At 49.7% G+C, this 20,504-nt stretch overlaps 2 protein-coding genes across 2 annotated transcripts in view; one reads left to right on the forward strand and one right to left on the reverse strand.

Annotated features, from left to right (window-relative positions):
* Positions 1-5,945: 5,945 nt before the first annotated feature.
* On the reverse strand, positions 5,946-6,725 carry LOC119058784 (keratin-associated protein 10-12-like). The gene is made up of 2 exons (XM_037158227.2): positions 6,548-6,725; positions 5,946-6,391 (listed from the first exon to the last, which is right to left on the reverse strand). Exons 1-2 carry the CDS (start codon positions 6,723-6,725, stop codon positions 5,946-5,948), a joined length of 624 nt encoding a protein of 207 aa, XP_037014122.2.
* A 9,777-nt stretch (positions 6,726-16,502) lies between these two features.
* The window catches only part of TSPEAR (thrombospondin type laminin G domain and EAR repeats), a 40,215-nt gene continuing 36,213 nt past the window's right edge, over positions 16,503-20,504 (forward strand). Inside the window, exon 1 of the mRNA XM_037158219.2 lies at positions 16,503-16,616. Coding sequence (XP_037014114.2) covers positions 16,518-16,616 — 99 coding nt within the window. The 5' untranslated portion in view covers positions 16,503-16,517. The remainder of the gene's footprint in view (positions 16,617-20,504) is intronic.

A 20,504-nucleotide genomic window follows, 5' to 3' on the forward strand; every position in this document is an offset into this window, starting at 1 on the left:
GGCAAGATGACTGGGTAGGACTCTTGTCCTTGCTGAGGAAGGTTGGTGCCTACTAGGCCCATGCCCTGGCCTTCCCTGGGGCTGGTCACCTGCAGACACATCATGGTCCAGGGGTCCTCAGTCCCCTGGGACTGTTTCCACCCACTGTCCCATCTTGGCAAACCCACCCTCCAGAGTCACTCATCAGGAAGCTGGTGTGGGGGCTGCACGCAGCACAGCCTCTGTGGGCCTGGATCCACCTCCATCATCTACTTAGAGCCACACCAGTGGCAGAGGCCGGATGGAGTGAGGGGGGAGGGGCTGCTCCCAGCTTACAGAGTGAACAGCAAGTATAGAAATAGGACATGGAGAAGCAGGAGGCAGGACCTGCAGGTCCCCTGTCTGCGTGCCCTTGGAGCCTTCCTCTGGCTTCCTCTGGGCTTGGGAGTGTGAGGGACACCAAGTCATGACACAGGGCCTCCCCTGAGAGCTGAGTGTCCCTTCCGGGCCTCAGTGTGCCAAAGGGCCATGGACAACAGCCTCCTCTGACATCAGGATGACATCAGCCCCACGCAAGGGCACCGGTTGACAAAGGTGCAAGTACCCCAGCGAGATCACCCACTAGGAGCAGCGGCCAGAACTGCTGCAGGAAGTGGACCGCTGTCCCCGAGCTCTAAAGGATCACACAATGTTCGGCCCACCATGCGAACGAGGTGGCGGTCATGAGCCCCTCACTCTTCCTGTGGTCAGCATCCATGGCCTGCTGTCCCTGGAGGGTCTCGGCCTCCTTCCCTGAAATGCTGGCCACCTCCCAGCCGCCCCCACACGTCCCACCTGCTGCACACTCCTCACCTGAACTCCCTCTTCTCCCCCTGACCACTTCTGCTTAAAATCAGCTTTGTTGCGGTACGACTTTCCTGTATTCAAATGCACCCAATGTAATTGTGCAGTTTGGTGAGTTTTTTAAAAGGCCGCCATCCTGCCGCCACCACCATTGTCAAGATGTAGAATATTTCCTTCAGGCCAGAGGTTCCTTGCCTTCCTTTCCAGTGGCCACCCCCTGCCCAGGGCCGGGCCACCCCTGCCCGAGGTCTCGTTAAAAACAGGTCACGTGAAGGAACTGTGTAGTGTGTCCTCTCCGCATGTGGCTCTCTGTCTTGTCCCTGCTGCTGTGTGTTTCAGTAGTGCATTCATTCCCTTTCGTGGCGGAGCCGTGCGTTACCGGAAGGCTGCACCATGCTCTATCCACTCACCTGCTGACGTGAGGCTGCCTCCGGGTGTGGGCGATTCTGAATGGAGCCTCTGTAAATGCCGGCCCTCAGTGCGTAGTGTTTCCGTGTTGCCTGGGTAAATACCCCAGGGCGGCGTTGCCAGTCACCAGGTGGGTGTCCTTGGTAGTGAGGTGCTTATTTCCCTGGTGACTGGTGATGGTGACTGTCTCACGTACTCATTTGCCATTTGTGTGCCTTCCTCAGTGCAGTGTCTGTCCCAAACTCTGCCCGATTTGATAGGATCTGCTGGTCCATCCTTATCATTAAGTTGTAAGTGTTCTTCATATAGTGTGGGTACCACTCATGTGTCATCCATAGAAGTGGAAAAGCTCTCTGTGATGAGGCTTTTTATCTTCTTAACTGTGTTTTTTAAAGAGCTGACATTTTTAATTTTGATTAAATTCAATTGATTTTTTTCTTTAATGGTTCTATCTAAGAAATCTTTGTCTAAATCCAAGGTCACGTAGATTTTGCCCGATGCTTACTTTTAAGTATCTTGTGGTTGTTTTATGATCCGTTTCATGTTAATTTTTGAATGTACTGTGAGTTGTTCCAGCATCATTTGTTAAGATTGTCCTTTCTCCATTGAATTATCCTTGCCAAAAAAATCTATTGATGGTATATGTGAAGATCTGTCTCTGCGCTTTCTTACCTGTTCTATTCTTCTATTTTTTATGCCAGTAATAAATATGTTTATTATTTCACCAATTACACAGTCTTAATCAACACAATGTAGCTTTAAATTAAGTCCTGAAATCAAGCAATGTAAATCCTTCGATGTTGGTTTTCTTTTTCCGAATTAGTTGGCTAATCTAGATCCTTTACATTTTCATGTAACATTTAGAATATATTCTAGAATCAGCTCATTCATTTCTACAGAAAAGCATGCTGAAATTTTGATTGGAATTGCATTGAACTTGTAGATAAATTTGGGAAGAGTTGACATATTTACAGCATGGAGCCTTTTGACTTATAGACACAATATGTCTGTCCAGTCCTTCAGGGCTGCTTTGTCCAACAATGTGTTGCCATTTTCCGGACACAGGCCATGCACACATGCTGTTCACGTTGTGTGCTATTTCACGGTCAGTGCTTCAGTTGATGGTATATATTTTTTTCTTTTTGATTATTTAGTCTACTAGGTAGAAGTACTATTGGCTTCTCTATATTGAGCTGGTATCCTGTAACCTTGCTAAATGCACTGGAATTGAATAGATTTTTAAGGTATATTCTTTCCTTAGGATTTCCAGTGGTCAAGGCACTTGGGCTCCGTGTCTTGTTTGTGGGAAAGGTATTAACTATGAATTCGATTTCTTCACTTGGCAGAGGGCTATAGAGGTTTTCTATTTCATCTCATATGAGTTTTTATAATTTGTATCTTTCTGGTTAGTGGCCTATTTCATCTAAGTTATTAAATGTATCATCATGAAGTTGTTTGCTTTCACCCCTTTTAATTCTTTTAGCCTACAGATCTGTGCTCATTCATTTATGATGTTAGAAATTCATATCTTTTCTCTTTTTTCTTGACTAACAAGGCTAGCAATGAATCAACTTTATCGATTTTTTTCAAAAAAACAAATTTGGTTTATTGATTTTCTCCTCTGTGCATTTTCTATTCAGCAGATTTCTACACTTCTTGATTATTTCCTTTCTTCTGCTTATTTTTGGGTTCAACTTGTACTTCTTTTTATAGCTTCTTAAGGTAGAAACTTAGATAATAGATTTTAGTCCTGCCTTCTTTTAAGATATACGTCATTAAAGCTTTACATTCCCCCCCAGTGCATTGTGTTAGCTGTATCTTGCAGAGTTTACTTTCATTTTATTCAGAATATTTTCTAATTTTCACTGTGATTTCTTCTTTGACTCAGGATTATTTTGAAGCGTGTTGTTTAATTTCCTGATATTGGACCATTTTCCAGATATCTTTCAGGCAGCGATTGATTCCGATTCTGTTGTGGTCGCACAACATTCTCTGTATGATTTCAGTCCTGTTGAATATATTGAGACTCGCTTAATGGCCTAGCACATAATTTTTTCTGATGAGTGTCCCATATGCACTTAAAAATGTGCATTCTACTGTTTGGGGGGATGATATATTATATAACATCAATTAGTTCGGGTTAATTTATAGTGTTTTCCCAGTTTTCTATATATTTATCAGTTACATCAAATTATGAATATATTTGGCCATTATCTCTTAAAATACCTTTTGCCCTGTCCCTCACTTTTATTTATTATTTATTTATTCATTATTTATTTATTTATTTATTTAAGTGCTCCATTTGTACTTATATTAGAGCACTTAATTCTTTCCCAGGTCACTGAGGCTCCGTGAAGTTTTTACTTTTTTTTTCTCACTGCCCTCTGTTTTGGATAATTTCCATGGCTATGTCTTCAGGGTCACGGGGCTTTTCCTCGGCAGTGTCTAAAGAACTTTTAACACATCCTTATAACTTTTTACTATTGATGGTATACTTTTTAGTTTTGGGGGTTCTGTTTTGTTTTCTTTTCAGTTGTCCATTTCTCTCTTCATTATGTTTGTGGTTGCCTTTAAACTTCTGAACATATTCGCAGTGGCTGTTTTAACTACTTTGCGAGTTCTATCAACTCTGTGGGTTCGTTTTTATACACTGTCTTATCTCTCGGTTATGGGCGACATTTTCCTCTTTTGCATGTGTCTACTGATATTTTCTTGAGCGCTGGACTTCAATGAAATAAAACCGTTAGGCCGTTGAATGGTGTACTTCGTTTCCTTTTTTTTAAAGGGTGTTGAACTGTGTTCTGCCTGGTAGTTACCAACTGCGGGTCGGCCAACGCTCTCGGTGCTCTTGGGCTTGTTTCCAAGTTTCGTCAGGTCGGGCTGGAGAAGCTTTGCTCTTGGAGAGGTTCAACACTGCGGTTGAGATGCGACTCTTCTGCGATCCGTACTGAACGCCTCCGGTGTCCAGCGAGGTCCCTCCCCTCTGGTTGTTTGGAACCCTAGTGTCTCTTACTCTTGCGTATGCTCTGGTAGTTGTTCACTGTAACAGCTCTGTGGTTGTTCTTGTCCAGCTGCATGGGGTTCTGAGCTCTGACTAATGGATTAGGATTCTGCAGTGGACTCGCAGGAGGCTTTCTCTGCATATTTCTCCCCTCTTCTGTGTCTGCCCCATAGGTTCCAGCTGCCTCATTCTCTGTGAACTCTGGCTCCTACCTCTATAGCTCAGCAAAAACCCCACACTGTTTATCATCCCTCCATGTGCTGTGGCCTGGAGACTCTCAGCCAGCAAGCCAGGGCAATTAAACAAGTCTCAATACGTTTAGTAGGCTGGTAATCACACAGACAATGTTATTCTGACCACAACAGAACCAGAAATCATTCACAGAAAGTTACCCGGATAAGTGTCCAAAGTTAGGGAATTAAATGGCAGGGCTTGCCTCCTTTGTCTTCCTCCCCTGAGGGACCCCGGTACTGTAGTCTCGGTTGTCTAGTGTCCAAAACCTGGCTTTTTGTGTCTTTTGTCTCATTTTCTAATTTCATCTGGTGGGAGGATGTCAGGTCCGCCATGGCTCTAAGGAATGCCTGACTCCCTGTTTTCAAGAACTCTCTCGAAATCCCTTCCATCTAATCCCTTGCTTCACTCTGGCTCCACAGATTCTGTTCTGACTCTGAAGCTGCATGTGCCTGCTTCCACTCTGGGAAATGCTCTGGCTAACCTGGAGCTCAACCTGAGACTTACCTCCTTCCCCAAGGGCTGTACCATGCTGCCAACATATGTCGCCAACATACGCCGCCACGCTGCCAACATTCTCCCGGGAGGAACGGATCCTGGAGATCCTAACTGTGGGTCTTGTAGAGACATAAGGAATCTCAACCTAACTTTCTGGGGCCTCCGGGCTCCATAAAGAATGTCACTAATTCCCATTTCACCCAAGGTTCAGTGGTGTCCTGTTCACACAGCCCCCATGGTAATTATGTCTGTGGGGAAGGTACAGAGTCAAATCAAGAAAAATAACCATTCAGTGAATAATAAATAATACAGGAGGATGAAGGGCCAATCCATGATGGCCCCAAATGGCCAAAGACCTGTGAAACCTGTCCCTTGGAAACCTGGAGGTCACAGGAAACCACACGGGGCCCTGCTGGATGACAGTTTGATGTGCAAAGGGCAGAGGTAAATGTGTGGTCAAGCTGAGAAATGGCAACAAAGACACGTGGCCATGAGTGCAGTACTCTCAGTTTAGGGGTGTTTATTGGTCACTTGGCTCAAGTACATCCAGACCTGAGCCTGGGCGCAGTCAGAGACTGATGGAGGCTGATCTGGTTCTCTTGAGGGTGGGACATACGGACGGACCACTGCCATGAGGACTACCTAGGCACCACTCAGAAACTGTAGCATTGAGTATGATCATTTGGTTCTTCTACACCGTCCAGCTCAGGAAATTGTCCAAGTGCCAGAGCTTTGCAGGGCATGGCAGTCAGCTTCCAAGTGGGACCTGACCCTGACCCCAGTGAGGGCAACCTTCTGACATGGCTCAGGCCCAGACTGAGGGGTGGTGGGGAGACCCACAGTCACAGGGGTGAAGCCTGAGCCTGGCTGCCCTGGGAAGATGTGCCCAGTCAGCAGCAGGACTTTAGGGCCAAGGCAGGGACATAGCAGGCTGGATGGGGCAGCAGATAAAGGACAGGTAGGAGGCCAGGCAGCAGCACCTGGGCTAGCAGCAGGAGGGGGCACAGCAGGAGGAGATGGGCACACAGCAGGCAGGTCTGCACACAGGGCGGCAGATGAGGGACACAGAGGAGGAGGGTCTGCAGCAGGACGAGGGGCAGGGGGTGGGCTGGCAGCAGGAGGGGGCTGGGCAGGGGGCAGCCCCAGAGCAGATAGGCACACAGCACACGGGCTTGCAGCAGACAGGCTTACAGCAGACAGGTGTGCAGCAGACAGGCTTGCAGCAGACAGGAGTGCAGCAGACAGGTGTGCAGCAGACAGGCTTGCAGCAGACAGGCACACAGCAGTCCTGTTGGCAGGGGGAGGAGGTGCAGCAGGAGGGCTGGCAGCTAGATTGCTGGCAGCACAAGGGTGTGCAGGAGCTGGTGCAGGCTGATTGGCAGGGGCTGGGCCCACAGGCCACCTGGCAGCAGGGGCTGGACACACAGCTCACTGGGGTGCAGATGAGGGTCTGTGTGGGGATGAGGGCACAGCAGCTGGGGGTAGACTGGCAGCAGCTGGGGGCACAGCAGGTGGACTGGCAGCAGCTGGGGACACAGCAGGTGGACTGGCAGCAGCTGGGGACACAGCAGGTGGACTGGCAGCAGCTGGGGGCACAGCAGGTGGACTGGCAGCAGCTGGGGGCACAGCAGGAGGGCTCACAGCAGCTCTCTGGACAGTCGTCCACCTGGCAGGAGTCGATGCAAGAGTCACTGGAACCAGGCAGGCAGATGCGGCTGCCATAGCGCAGGTCGCTGGAGCAGACTGACAGGGTGGAGGCAGCCATGGTATAGGGGTGGGGCTGGAGGTGAGCTGGGTGTAGTGTGTGAGAGTGTGAGTGTGTGAGAATGAGTGAGTGTGTGAGAAGCTGGGGCTGTTCACCTTTTATACCCCTCCCTGGGTTTGTGTGTTGTCCCAGCCACGGGCTCACGTGCCTCTTCCTTGTTGCTGGTGAGGGCGGACCCTGGAGAGGAAGCAGCAGGTGTTTTAGCCCCAGGAGTCATTGCTCAGCTCACGAAATTCTTAGAATTGGCCTGGGTGTGCTTGCCCATTTTCAGTGCCAGAAGGAAACCTTGGGGTGGGGTGTAGGTTGCCTCGTTTCTTAGCAGGACCCCTGGGGACTAGGGCAGAACCCGGTCTGTGTTGTGCTAAGTTGAGGTCCCTGGTCCTGCAGCCCTGTGGTGGGTGCCCTGCTGGCGGCGCCAGGTCATGTGCCTGGTGGTTGGAAGCTTATTTGGTTAAGACAATGTGAGTCACGCTGTGTAGCCTGGGGCCGCCATAACAAAGCACCGCAGCCAGCTGGCCTCACACACAGAAGTGTGTTTTGTCATAGTCTGGGGTCCGGAAGTCGGAGGTCAGGGTGTCCGCAGAATTGGTTCCGCGGCTGAGAGGAGAATCTGCCCCGGCTCTGCCCAGCTCCGGGTGGCTGCAGGCCATCTGTGGGTTCCTTGGCTTATAGAAGCAGCGCCCAATCTCGACCTCCCTTTTCACAAGGCCCTCCCTCTGTGTGCCTCTCTGTGTCCAAATGTCCCCCTTTTATGAGGACCAAAGTCATACTGGATTAGGACCTGCCATAGTGACCTGATTTTCACTTGGTTGCACCTGAGAAGACCCTACTTCCAAACAAGGTCACATTCACAGGTCCCAGGGTGAGGGCCCCAGCAACATTTTGGGGACAGGATGCAGCCCATCACAAGCACCAGCTCTGAAGCAGACACAGTGTCAGAGCCAGGGATGGAAGGAGAGCTTGGGTGGGGCTCCTTTCTCGGGGCCGTGGGTCTGCAGCAGGTGCAGGGCGGGGCGCAGGCAGCATGTGGCGTGACGTGTTCAGCGGCATGCACACGACTTCTGCTTGTCCAGGAACAGCTTGATTTTTTAAACACAGTTTATTTGAGCAAATAATTATAAAAAAGTACAGGGAATTTACATACACCCCTTGCCTTCTTACATAACGGTAGATCAATTACCAAATTTCAGAAACCACTTCAGTACCTCACTACTCACTAGAGGATGGACTCTACCGGGTTCACCTTTTCTCATGAATGCCCGCCCCCTGCTCCCTGACCCGGCATGGCTGTGTTCAGGTCTTCCTCTCCCACCCAGGGCGTCGCTCATTTCCACGTGCTCCTCCACTTCCACACTGCTGGGGAGCACTGGTCAGGGATGCTGCTGAACGACTCTCAGTTTGGGTTTGTCTGATGTTCTTTTCACAGTTACCAGGGCTGCTCTGTTTGGGGGCAGAACCTCATAGAAGTCATGTGTCCAGCGAGGCAGGGGCACGGGCTGTCTGTGTGTGTTATCTCTGGGAACGTGACCATTCTCCTCTTTGCAATGAGTATACATTTGGGGGAGGTTGTGCAGGGCTTTGCAAACACCCTGTTTCTACCGAAATGTCTGCTCAATGGCTTCAGCACTGTCTGGGGACAGTGACTGCAGCCGCTGTCCCTGCAGCCACTGTCCCTGCGGTGTTTTTAGGGTGGTCCTTCTCCCTCCACAGGCTGTCATCACAGGCTACTAGTTACAATTCTTCTGTAAGAAGGAGTTGTCCCTTGTCCTCCATTTTTTAATTCGTTCTATTACTTATTTCAATATGGACTAGAGTGTCTATTTTGCCCTGGCTGGGGTGGCTCAATGGATTGAGCGCCAGCCTGAGAACCAAAGGGTCACCGGGAATTGGGGGCAGCCGCACCCTGATGTTTCTCTCCCTCTTTCTCCCTCCCTTCCCCTCTCTCAAAAAATAAATGAATAAAATATTTTTAAAAACATATTTTATTGAGTTCTATGACAATATTATCAGTTTCTAATTTAGTTATTCAGATCGTCCCAACTTGGACTGGTGGTAGCTCCTTCGTTCGTCTCCTGGGCCCCTTGGGCGCCCCGCCTCTCCCTGACGCCTCATTTCGGGTGCGAGCTCACCTCGAATTTCCTCCACACTCCCTGGAATCAGCCACTTCTGCCGGGAGCACTGGTCCCTTTTAGTGGATGACGGCATTCGGAGACCAAATCTGGAGCCAGGGTGCTCATGACTTCTAGGGTGTCATTTCTCCCAGGACCTCCTCGTGGGCAGATCCCTCACCTGTGCCTGAACTTGGGGACAGTTCAGTCTTGCCCTCACGAACCGTGTTAGCTGCAGTGTTTTCCGGAAGTTTCCTTTTATTGCTGAGGGACCAAGTACAGATGCTGGATTTCACAAAATGCGTTTTTGTATCATAGACTGTTCTTTTTCAAGTCCATTAATATGGTGAATTACATTAACTGATTTTTTTAATTATTCATTCTGAAATAGTTATAGATTTATGGAAAATTGTGAAGCTATTGTGCACACGTTCACTGATTTCTGAGTGTGGAAGCGGTCCTGAGTTCCGGAGTAAGCCCCCTGGGCGTGACGTGTCGTCCTTTTTGTATGTTGCTGGACTTGATTTGCTAGTATTTTACTCAAGATTTTCATGACAGTATTCATGAGGGAGCTGGCCTGCAGTTTTCCTCGGCTGTGACGCCGGTGGCTGTGATGTCATGGCTGTGATGTTGTGGCTGTGATGCCGGTGGCTGTGATGTCATGGCTGTGATGTCGGTGGCTGTGATGACCCTGCCCTCATGCAAGCAGCCAGCAAGCGGCCCCTCCTCCCCTCTTTGCTATCAGAAGTGGTGTCAAATTGGCACTTTGTCTTTGAACGTTTGGTAAAATTTTCTAAGAAACTGGAGTTTTCTTCCATAGATATCAGACCACCCAGGTATCTGATTCTTATTTAATGAGTTTTGATAGTTTGTGTCGGTGAGGAGTGGATTCATTTCCTTTAAGGTTCTGAATAATAAACCTAATGCTGTGTGTAGGCTTCCCTCATTGTCCTTTTAATTTCTGAAAAATGGTCAGTAATATCCACTATTTTTCATTGATATTGATAAATTAATCTTTCCAGTATTTTCCCTGGTCAGCCTGGCTGGAAGTTTATCAATTACATCGATCTTCTCAAAGAACCAGCTTTGATTTCACTGACTTTTCTCTTGTTTCTAGTGACCTTGACCTTGGTTTCTGCCCTTGTTCTTCTTTTGCTCCCCGGGTTTTCATTTGCTCTTCTTTTCCAAGTTTCTTCAGTGGAAGCTCAGATGGCTGACCTGGTACGTCCCTTTTCTGACAGAAGCTCTTACTACTGTAAATGCCCTCGTCCTTCCACGTGTCCCTAAGGCCGTCCTGAGGACAGTCCTGGGCTGGAGCCCGGGGCTTTGCGTGAGCCCATCTCTGGGCCGCTCGTGGCTCTGACCCTGTAATTCCTGGATTCGTACCGTGTTTTAAGGGTGATAGAGTGGATGAGATGGGAGTTCACATGCAGTGGGTTTGAAGGCAGGTAAGGCTGCAGGTGCTGAGCGTGTTGACTCCCACACCCCACAGCCTGAGGTCCTTGCAGCGGGAGTCACCTGCGGTTCTCACTTGCCAGGAGGACGGCAGATAAGGAAACACGGAGAGTTGGCTGGATGGCAGGTGATCGTGCCTGGCAGGAGGGAGCAGTGTTTTTATTGCAAAGGTCCTCAGGGACAGGGCTGCCCCTTCATCTTCACCTCTCCCACCCCTCAGCTCCTGGCAGAGGCGGGTCCGGGAGGAGACATGCTCTGTGGGTGGGACCCAGAGGGCCAGGGAGCATCCTGTCCTGAAGGGCCCCCATCATCCCCCTGCCCTGCAGCCTGAATTCCATCACTCTGTCTTTTGTCTCCAGAATGTCTGCGTGTCCCCAGGCCAGGGGGTCACTGGGCCTGAAGGACAGCATTTGACAAGGCTGGCGAGGAGGTTCAGGTTTTGAGCTGTGAAGTGCACGGCCAGCAGATGGACTCATTCCCCGTGCTCTGTGTGCAGACTTCTCTGTATCGCTGATCAAGGCACCCTGGCGCCCTATTTACATACGCGAACTTCGCATCAGCTGTACCAGCCATGTGGATCTTACTCAAGAGACCTGCTCGGCCAGCCTGGCAGCCTGCCTTCCTGCAGGCAAACTCGGGTGGGAAATTAACAATTCCCTCAAAAGTGGGCCAGTGCAGGGTTGGCTGTGTCATCAGGGATGGGGGGGGTCCCTTTCTAGTTCAGTTTCAGTGAGGCAGTCCATGTTTGGGGAGCAACCTCTGCCTGCCAGATAAGATTACCAGTCCCCCCATAGCCCTACACAAAAGGGGGGTACCGTCTTCTATGGCTGTCGAGAAGACCAAGCCCCTGAGAGGTCAGTGGGAGGCTGCAGGACACAGCGAGGCCCAGGAGAGCTGGATGCAAATGCCACCGCCCTCCCTGTGTCTCACCCTGTGGACCAGATCATGCACATTTCTGGGAGCCTTTGACGCTAAGATGCTGAGGCGGACTTCGGGGCAGGACTGAAGGAGCAGGTGTTTTGCACCGAAATTTATTGGTGTGTGCAGAGGACTTCATTCATGGAGCGCTCTGGGCCATGTTTGCTGGGTTATCGTGGGCATCACTGCTCTTTCGGGGCCTCCTTGCAGCTTCAGTGGCCAGATGACCACACTGCCTTTGTCTTTGCGGGCTGTGGACATATTTACCCCACATCCCCAGAGAGCCCAGGGGTCCCAGTGGTCCCACCCAGAGCCCAGGGCCAGCCTTATCTCCTGCCCTTGACTTCCTTTAAAACAAGTTAAGAAAAGCAGGTTTGAGCGCTCAGACAGGACACGACACATTTTCCCGTTTGTTTTCCATCTCTGCGTGTTTTTCCTTCCCTCCTTTAACGAGGATAATAGGAGAAAAGTAGCATCTCCCTACTGTTCTGATTTGCATCTCTCCGACTCTCACGACTTGAGTCTTCTTCCATATGCCCGTGAGCCCTCTGGGCTCCTCCTTTTGTGAGTTGCCTGCTGTTGTTCTTTTCCGAGGATGGATTGCTCTTCTGTTTTCCTCGTGGGTCCTCGGGTTCACCATTTGTTTGTACTCTTGTGGGTTCCAGGCATGACAGACCCCCTTCCTGGCTGCCCCAGTCATTGGCACTGCCCACGGTGTCCTTCCTGAGCAGAGATTCTTGTTCTGCTGTGACCTCTTCCTGATTGTTTGTGTTTATTGAGTTTGGGAATTCCATAACCCGAGGTCACGGAGGGTGACTCTTCTAACACCCTGACCTAAATGCTTGGAAAGAAACTGCTCCTGCTCTCCAGGCACACAATTTAAATCAACAATATCCACAGAGTGAAGAGGATTTTATTGGCCACTTAGTTCTTTCCCCCCTCCTGCCCCCAGTAGGGGACCCCTTCCCAGAGACTGTCGGACCTGGCCGAGGGCCTCACGCCTGTGCTTTCAGTGAGGGCAACTGGTCCCTCCTGAAAACCATGCTCATCACGGGCACTGGCACAGACAGCCTCCCCAGGGCACGAATCTGGGACCCAAGAGCCTAGCTCCTGGCCAGAGTCCCAGGAGGCTCCTGTCAGGCCTGGTCCTCACCATCACGAAGGCTTCACCCTCCTGCCACACAGCAGGTGTGGGGTACGGCCAGGGCGCTGCCTTCCCGCTGGCCGCACTGCCTTCGGAGCCTGGTGCCTGCATTTGGGGGTCTCCTTTTGGGGGCCGTGAGGCACTTTTCTGACTCTGACTTGGTACCCAGACCTTTCCACTCTCAGCCCTTCCTCCCCTCCCTTCCTGCAAGAGGCATGTGTCCCGATTCCCTCGCCATGTCCTTCCCTGGGGGTGCCAGCGGGGTGGGGTCAGGGCCTCCTCTGATTCAGCCTCCCGCTTACACTACCACAGTGACAATGGCCCTGGCTGTTCCTTCCGGTCCTTCCGGTGGGCTGCTCGGCTCGTCCAACAACAGGCGGCTCCGCTCTTTCTCCACCTCCTGATGTCGGGGGGTGGGGCTCCACCTGCCCATTTTTTAGAAATAAATAAATAAATTATTAATTGATGATGCTATTAAAATCGTCCCAGTTTTCCCTCTTTACCCCTCTCCACCCAGTATCCCCACTCCCTCTGGCAATTGCTGCTCCTTTGTTCACATCCCTGGGTCATGTGTATAAACTCTGGCTACTCCGTTTCCTGTATTTGCTCTTAACATGCCCCTGCCTATTCTGTAACTCCCAATTCGTGCTTCTTAATCCCTTCACCCTTCCCCCAGCCCCCCAGGCCCCCCTTCTCACTACCACAGTCCCAGTGTTCTCCAGGTCTATAATTCTGTTTCTGTTCTGCTTGTTTGCTTAGTTTGTTTATAGATTCAGTTGCTGATAGTTGTGAGTTTGTTGTCATTTTAATGTTCATAGTTTTGGTCTTCTTTTTCCTAAATAGGTCCCTTTAACATTTCATACATTAATGGTTTGGTGATGATGAACTCCTTTAGCCCTGCCTTTCCTTGTCTGGTAAGCATTTTATCTGCCCTTTGATTCTAAATGATAGCTTTGCTGGTGACCTACTTGAAAAAATAATACAAGAAAACTTCCCTATTTGGTGAAGAAAATAGACACACAAGCCCAGGAAGCACAGAGAGTCCCAAACAAGATGAATACAAAGAGGACCACACCAAGACACATCATAATTAAAATTCCAAAGGTTAAAGATAAGGAGAGAATCTTAAAAGCAGCAAGAGAAAAGCAGATAATTACCCACAAAGGAGTCCTGATAAAACTGTCAGCTGATTTCTCGATAGAAACTTTGCAGGCTAGAAGGAATTGACAAGGAGTATTCTAAATCATGAAAAGCAAGGACCTGCAACCTAGATTACTCTAACCACCCACCCATTTTAAAGGCAAGGAAACTGAGACTCAGAGAGCATCAGTGAGTGGTGGACCGTGAGACCTTGAGGTTCAGGACTTAGTGTAGTCAGCTTTGAGTCAGTGCATCTGTGGCCACCACCTCCCCTGCCAAACTGTAGGGACCTGAGGGCAACAACTATTTATTTCTGAAACTGCCGTTTTAAGAGGACCACCCAAACGGAAATAAGCCAAGGCCGCTCCCCCAGAGCTGGCTGCAGCAGGTCCTTCACCACCACTTGGGTTTGGTGGAGGCTCAGACAGGCAGGGCAGGGGAGAGTTTATAGTGAAAAGGGACGTTCCGAGTGCCCGAGGGAGGCTGAGGCGCAGGGCGGCTGGAGGCAGCACCGGAATCAGGGCTCCTGTGTGCGCGCTTGGTCAGGGGAGGAGGTGTGGCTTTTCTGATCGATCCTGAACTGGAGTGGGGACAAAAACTAGGGGAACCGGCGGTCACTGGTCACTCACATCCTGAATGTTCTGGGTGATGGATGCTCTGATGGCCTTCCCTGCTGCTCTGTGAGCGGCTGTTTTGCAGGGAACTACCCGCAGTCTCCTCACAGCCTGTTTTGTCTTCAGCGGCACAAATCATAACAGTGAGAGTTCTCCTACCGCAGGGCAGGCTTTTGACCTCTCTCCCCACAGCGCCCTCCCCAGAGGTCATTGGATGTGTGCCCTCCCAGACGGCACGCAGGCCTGCATGTCCTGTGTGTCCCCAGATGCTGCCCACTGCTACGTGTCCCACTGTCCGCCACACTGCACACAGTTCCTCCCTCCCAGCTGCGTGCCTTGGGTTGGCGTCCAGCTGGGCCCGAAGGCCGGGCTGCTCACCACCGCCCCGCCAGCCAGTCGACCGCCTTGGTCTTGGGCAGGGCCACACCCTCGAGTGCCACCCCGAGCCCTGTGCTTTTCCAGGCGAAGTCTTTGTGTGGTCCCTCTGCCCAGATAGTCACACTGTCCCGAAGGACACCAGTGCCCTTTGCTGTGCCCGAGGCTTCACCGCTCCACACTTTGCATGCTGTGGACCACTGGGGACTGAGCGAGTGTGATCACGTTCTAAGCATCCACATTCCTCCCTCTCAGCGGGCTGACCGGGCACACGGTGTCTGTACCTCTGCTGCCCACGGGCCCCTCTCCACGGGGCTCCCGTGCTGTCTCATCCAGCTGTCTACTGGGGGGGACGTTTCTCTATCGGCTGGAGTTTCATACGTTCTGGATGTGGACCACTTCATCGTGTCCCCCAGCCTGACAGCCTCCGGCGTGCCCCGCTTGTGCCTCCAGGGCAGCGTTGGCCCCTCTGATATCTGACCTTTCCTTCTGTCCCTGGCACTCTGACCGCCCAACCCACTTTAGCTGCTGGTTTGTCATCTCTCATTAGGACTCTGGTAGCTTTCCTGGCACCAGAGACACGGGGCCATCTTTCCTCCCCCCTCCCTCTGACTTGGTGGGGACAGCTGGGCTCCGTACCTTCTGCTCGACAAGCCGTCATCGCCCGCCCGCCGTGTGTGCCGTTCCTTGTCCCCCTGTGACAGCTCTTTCTGGTCACAGCTCATCTCTGCAGGGAGCTGGCCTTGCAGGGGCAGCCTGGACTGGGTGTGGGTCCGAGCGGGGCACAGGGCAGGCAGGGTCCCCCAGCTCAGCCCGCCAGCCCCCCACTCTGGGTTGGAGAATACTGTAGGGGTGAGGGACAAGGGTGACAGCATGGACCCCCAGGCCTCAAAGCCCCCTCTCTCCTGCATCAGTTGCCAGCCATTGTTCTCACTGGCACTGCTGCATGGCTCTGTGCTCCCCGAAAAACGGTGTGATGGCCCTTGTCCCCATGCGGCCCCTTCCCAGGCTGCGCGCGAACCTAAGACTCCCCACAGCCCACACGGGCCATAGCCTTTGTTGCTTCAAGAAAGATCACTGGTTCAACCCCTGAGGGAAGGTGTCCCTGGGATTTCTGGATCGCCCTGTGGGCTGTTGTGATTTGCAAGGACCTGCGTCTGCCATGCTCCTGAAGTCTGATCCAACGGGATGGCAGTGGGCAGCTGTGTGCCTCAGCCCCAGAGCAGGGGGACAGAGCTGTCCTTTCTGACACATCACATGTGCCCTGGTCCACATTGACAGAGGAGAGTTCTCAGGAGGATTTCACGGGGGCAGGAGTGCGATCACTTTCCCCGTGACACCAGCCTGCACTGAGCACAGGCGAGATGAACTCAGACCGCCTGCAGGGGGCCTGAGATGAACACCCAGAAACCTGCAAACAGTCCGTCATTGCCAGCAAGGAGTGGTGTCGGTCCCGGTGCACTCCAGGAGCATCCGCAAGGACAGGACCAGCCAATGTCCCCACACTGCCATGGCCGTGGCTCTTTGCTCTGTCAGTCTCAGCTGCAGTGACCACTGTCATGTCTGTGAGTCTGGCTGCTGATGGTGACACTGCTGAGCCCTCTGGGGACGCCATGCTGGACCCCCCAGTCCCCAGATGCTTTATGTGTGTGAGCCTTGGGGACCATGCACTCCCTGGGGCCAGGACCAGCTGGGACTTGTTCTCCTAGCCCCCCAGTGCAGCCAGCAGAGTGCCAGGTTGTAGGGGTGCACAGGGGTGGTCACGGGCAGGCCCAGGTGGGTGGTGAAGCTGGGACGACTGCCGCACCAGCCCTTGGAGCTCTGCGAGGATTCTGCACCATGCTGGGACCTGGCCTGCCACACGGGGCACCCCATTAATGTCCTGGCATAACCCACCTGTGATTTCCTTGACACAGATCTGCGCCCCCTGGACATCCTGGCAGAGGCGGTCCCTCCGAACGGCGCTGAGAGCGGCATCAGCGTCTCACGGGTCCAAGGTGCACTGGGACTCCAGCTTTCAGCCGCTGCCCTCCACGCCATGAGCTTCCCGGCATCGAGGATTTTCGTCAGATGTGACCTCTTTCCTGAAGAATTTTCCATCGTCGTAACCTTAAAAGCTCCCAGTCTCCCCCCGAAGGTCAGTCCCACTTCTCATTTTTGTGGTAGACAACCCGATGTCCTCGGTGCCAGAGTGTGCAAAGGGCATGACTGACTCGAGTCACAGAGAGGTATGGATCAGGGTCGCCTAGACCTGTGGGGGCAGCAGCGTGGGTCTTGGTGGGTAGTGAGGTTCCCGTCACTGCAAGTGAGCAGGCAGAGCCTGTGGTCATTTGCCTGGGGTTTGTACCAGCAGTTCTTGCAATTATAATGTTCCTGGTGTGCTAACCTGCCGAAGGCTAGGGATACTGCTCGTATTGGAGTTTTTATTTTGATGTTCTTTAGCAGGAAAGGTAAACAGTAAAATAACAAAACTTAACCTCTTGGAGCCCGATTACCTGTGTCTCGCTGCCCCATCCACCCCATCCACCCAGACCCAGCTGCTGTCGCGTCCTCCTTGCTGGGCTGGGCACCGCCAGGAGGGAGGACAGATGGCATCTACCCCTGTTCCCCATGGCTTCCAAGACAATACATTTCCTGGGCGCTCCACAAGCCCTTTCTGTTTACACGTCTGGGTCCTTGGGCCCCAGACCCCTGACCCTCCTTGTGGGATTTGGCTGTGGACTGTGATTGTGTCTGACCTTTCTCGGGAGCCTCTGCCCACTCGGCCTCTCCTTTTGCTCCCTCGAATTTGCTGTTGGGCCCAGCCATTGTGACTTTCAGTCCTATAACTTCCATTTTCTTTCTTTTTTTTTACATGAATTCCAGTTCCCAGGTTAAAGTCTTTGTCTGGTCAGCTGCTGTCTCGAATGTGATTCCAATGTTTGGAAGCAAGGACTCCATTCTGCCGACAACTCCAGCATGTGGGTCCCTCAGAGCATTTCCTGTCATGCCCCGCCATTTTTAACAGCCTCACTGAGACATGCTAAATACACCACGCAATCCACCCATTTCAGGTTGAAACTCAGTGATGTTTGGACAGTCAGCTGCCATGAGCGACCCTCTCCACAGTAGGTTTAGAGCCCCCCCCCCGCCCAGCAAGCCCTGCACACTCTCGCTCCCACCTGCCCCCAGCACTGAGCAACAACTGCTGCTGAACTTTCTGTGTCCGCACCTTTGCCTAGTCTGGACATTTCACATCAATGGAATCACAAATATACGGCTTCCTCCGTGCAGTCTGTGTTCGAGGTTCGTCCATGTTGTAGCGCACGTCACCGTGTATTCCTTTTTATGGCCAAATCTTATTCAACTGTGTAGATACACTGCAGTTTGTTTACCTCTTCATCGGTTGATGGATACTTGGGTTCTTTCCACCTGTTCACTGTTGTGAGCAAAGCTGCCGTGAACACTCAAGTACACTCTCTTGTGTATGGACGAATATTTTCATTTTGGCGGATACATACCTAAGAGCGGAGTTGCTGGGTCATGGTGCCTCTGTGATTAACTTCTGAAGAAATGCCAGACTGTTTCCCAAGGTAGCTGCACCATCTTACGTTCCCCCCAGCATCGGTCAAGCAGTGTGGTTTCTCCTCGTCAACACTTGTTATTATCTGACTTTTTAATTCTAGCCATCCTCACGGGCTTGAAACGGCATTGCATTGAGGCTTCGATTTGCATTTCCCTGATGAATAATTTTTTTTATGTGTGCATTCGTGTATATTTTGGAGGAGTATTTTTTCAAGCCTTTGGCCTAGTTTTTAATTGAATTATTTTCCTTTTTGAGTTATATGAATTCTTTATATATTCTAGATAAACTCACTTATCACATATATGATTTGCACATATTTTCTCCTGTTCTACTCGTTTTCTTTTCCCTTTCTTGACAGTGCCCTTAGAAATACAAAACCTTTGAATTTCAAATAAGTCAGATTTATCTTATTTGTCCTTTCTTGCTTAGATTTTTAGTGTTATATCTTAGTATCTAGTGCCAACTCTGAGGTCATGAAAATATACCCCAATATTTTCTTCTAAGAGTTTTATAGCTTTCACTCTTAATTTAGGTCTTTGATCCATTTATTTTTTTGTATTTGGTATCATGTAAGGTAGGGGGTCCCATTTCATCCTTTTGCATGGGGACTTCTAGTCGTCCCAGCCCCATTTATTGATGAGACTATTCTTTCCCCATTGTATGGTCTTAGCGCCTTGTTGAAATCAATTGACCACACCTGTATGGGTTTATTTCTGGACTCTCAATTCTATTCCATGGATAAATCAGTATTTTCTATCCTTATGCCATCCCCCCACTGTCTTGATTACTGTAGCTTTACAGTAAATTTTGATATCGGGAAGTGCAAGGCTTCCAAATTTGGGTTTTTGTTTTTCAAGATTGTTCTGGCTATTCTGTACTCCTCATTAATCCATATGAATTTTAAAGTCAACTTGTCAACCTCTCCTAGGAAGTCAGCTCGGATTCTGAGAGGAGTCGCATAAGTATGTAGACAGATTGGGGGAGGGTTGCCTTCTTAATAATATTAAGTCTTCTGATCCATGAACACAGGATGTTTCTCACTGATTTAGAACTTCTTTAACATACAAATGACATTTTGCACTTCTCAGGGTATTAGTTTTCAGTTCTTCTGTTTCTGAGTTCTTGTTCATTTCATCTAATTTACACAATTTATTGTTGTTATTCACAGTACTTTCCTATAGTTCTTTTTATTTCCATGGGTTGTTAGCAATGTCCCCTCCTTCATTTCTGCTCCTAAAATGTGAGTCTTCTCTCTTTCTTTCATGATCAAGGTACCTAAAACGTTGTCAGTTTTGTTGATTTTCTTTTTCCAAAGAATCAGCTTTTGGTTTTATCGATCTTTCTCTATTGTTTTTCTACTCTCTATTTCATGTCTTTCTGCCGTAATATGTGTTATTTCCTTTACTCTGCTTGCGTTAGGCTTGGTTTGCTCTTCTTCCTCCTTGTCTTAAAGTGGAAGCTTCAGTTACCGATTTGAGACCTACCGGTACTCACAGCTGTGCATGTCTGAGGACTGTTTTAGCTGCATCCCATGTGCTCTGCTCTTTCGGTCTCATTTTCATTCATCTCGAAGTATTTTATTATTTCTCTTTGGATTTCTCCTTTGACACATTGGTTATTTACGGGGCTGTTATTCAATTTCTACGTATTTGTGAGTTTCCTGATTTTTTTCTGTTATTAATTTCTAATTTCACTCCATTGCATTCAGGGAACATACGTTGTGTTATTTCTCTTTTTAACTTACTGAGGCTTGTTGTGTGTCCTAGCCTACTTTGTCCCAAGAATGTTTCCTGTGCACTTCTGAGAATTTGTATTCTGCTGTTGTCCGGTGGGGAGTTTGGTAGGCGTCTGGTTTATAATGTTGTTCAAGTCCCCTGTTTCCTTGTTGATCTTTGGCCTAGTTGTTATAACCATTATTGGTTTGGGATATCGAAGTCTTTAACTAATATGGTTAAATTATTTTTGTTTTATTTCTATCTGTTTTAGCTTCATGTATTTTGGTGCTTTGTTATTGTTTACATATAAATGTTTATATTTGTATATTCTTGATGGATTGACCTTTTTATTATTAGAAAGTGTCCTTATTGACCTCTAGGAATAATTTTTGTTTAAAGTCTATTTTACATGCTATTAGTGTAACCACTCCAGCTTTCCTGTGATAATTGTTTGCATAATAAATCCCATTCTGTCCTTTAACTTTTAACCAATCTGTATACTTGAACATGAAATGTTCAGCATATGGTTGAATCTTTTTTTCCAGTCCGACAATCTCTGCTTTATGATTGGATTTATTCACACTTAAATTATGATTGCTATATCACTAATCTTCATTATTTAGCTATTTTGTATTTTCAAATTCAGCTACTTGATAAAATCAATGTGTAACCTGGAAGATCAATACGCATGATGCTGTCGTAGCTGTTCACGGGCACACACAGAGCCGCAGAGCAGTCGGTGTTC

Source organism: Artibeus jamaicensis, unplaced genomic scaffold (genome assembly GCF_021234435.1).
Source record: "Artibeus jamaicensis isolate MK-2021 breed Jamaican fruit bat unplaced genomic scaffold, CSHL_Jam_final scaffold_474, whole genome shotgun sequence".
Classification (NCBI taxonomy): domain Eukaryota; kingdom Metazoa; phylum Chordata; class Mammalia; order Chiroptera; family Phyllostomidae; genus Artibeus; species Artibeus jamaicensis.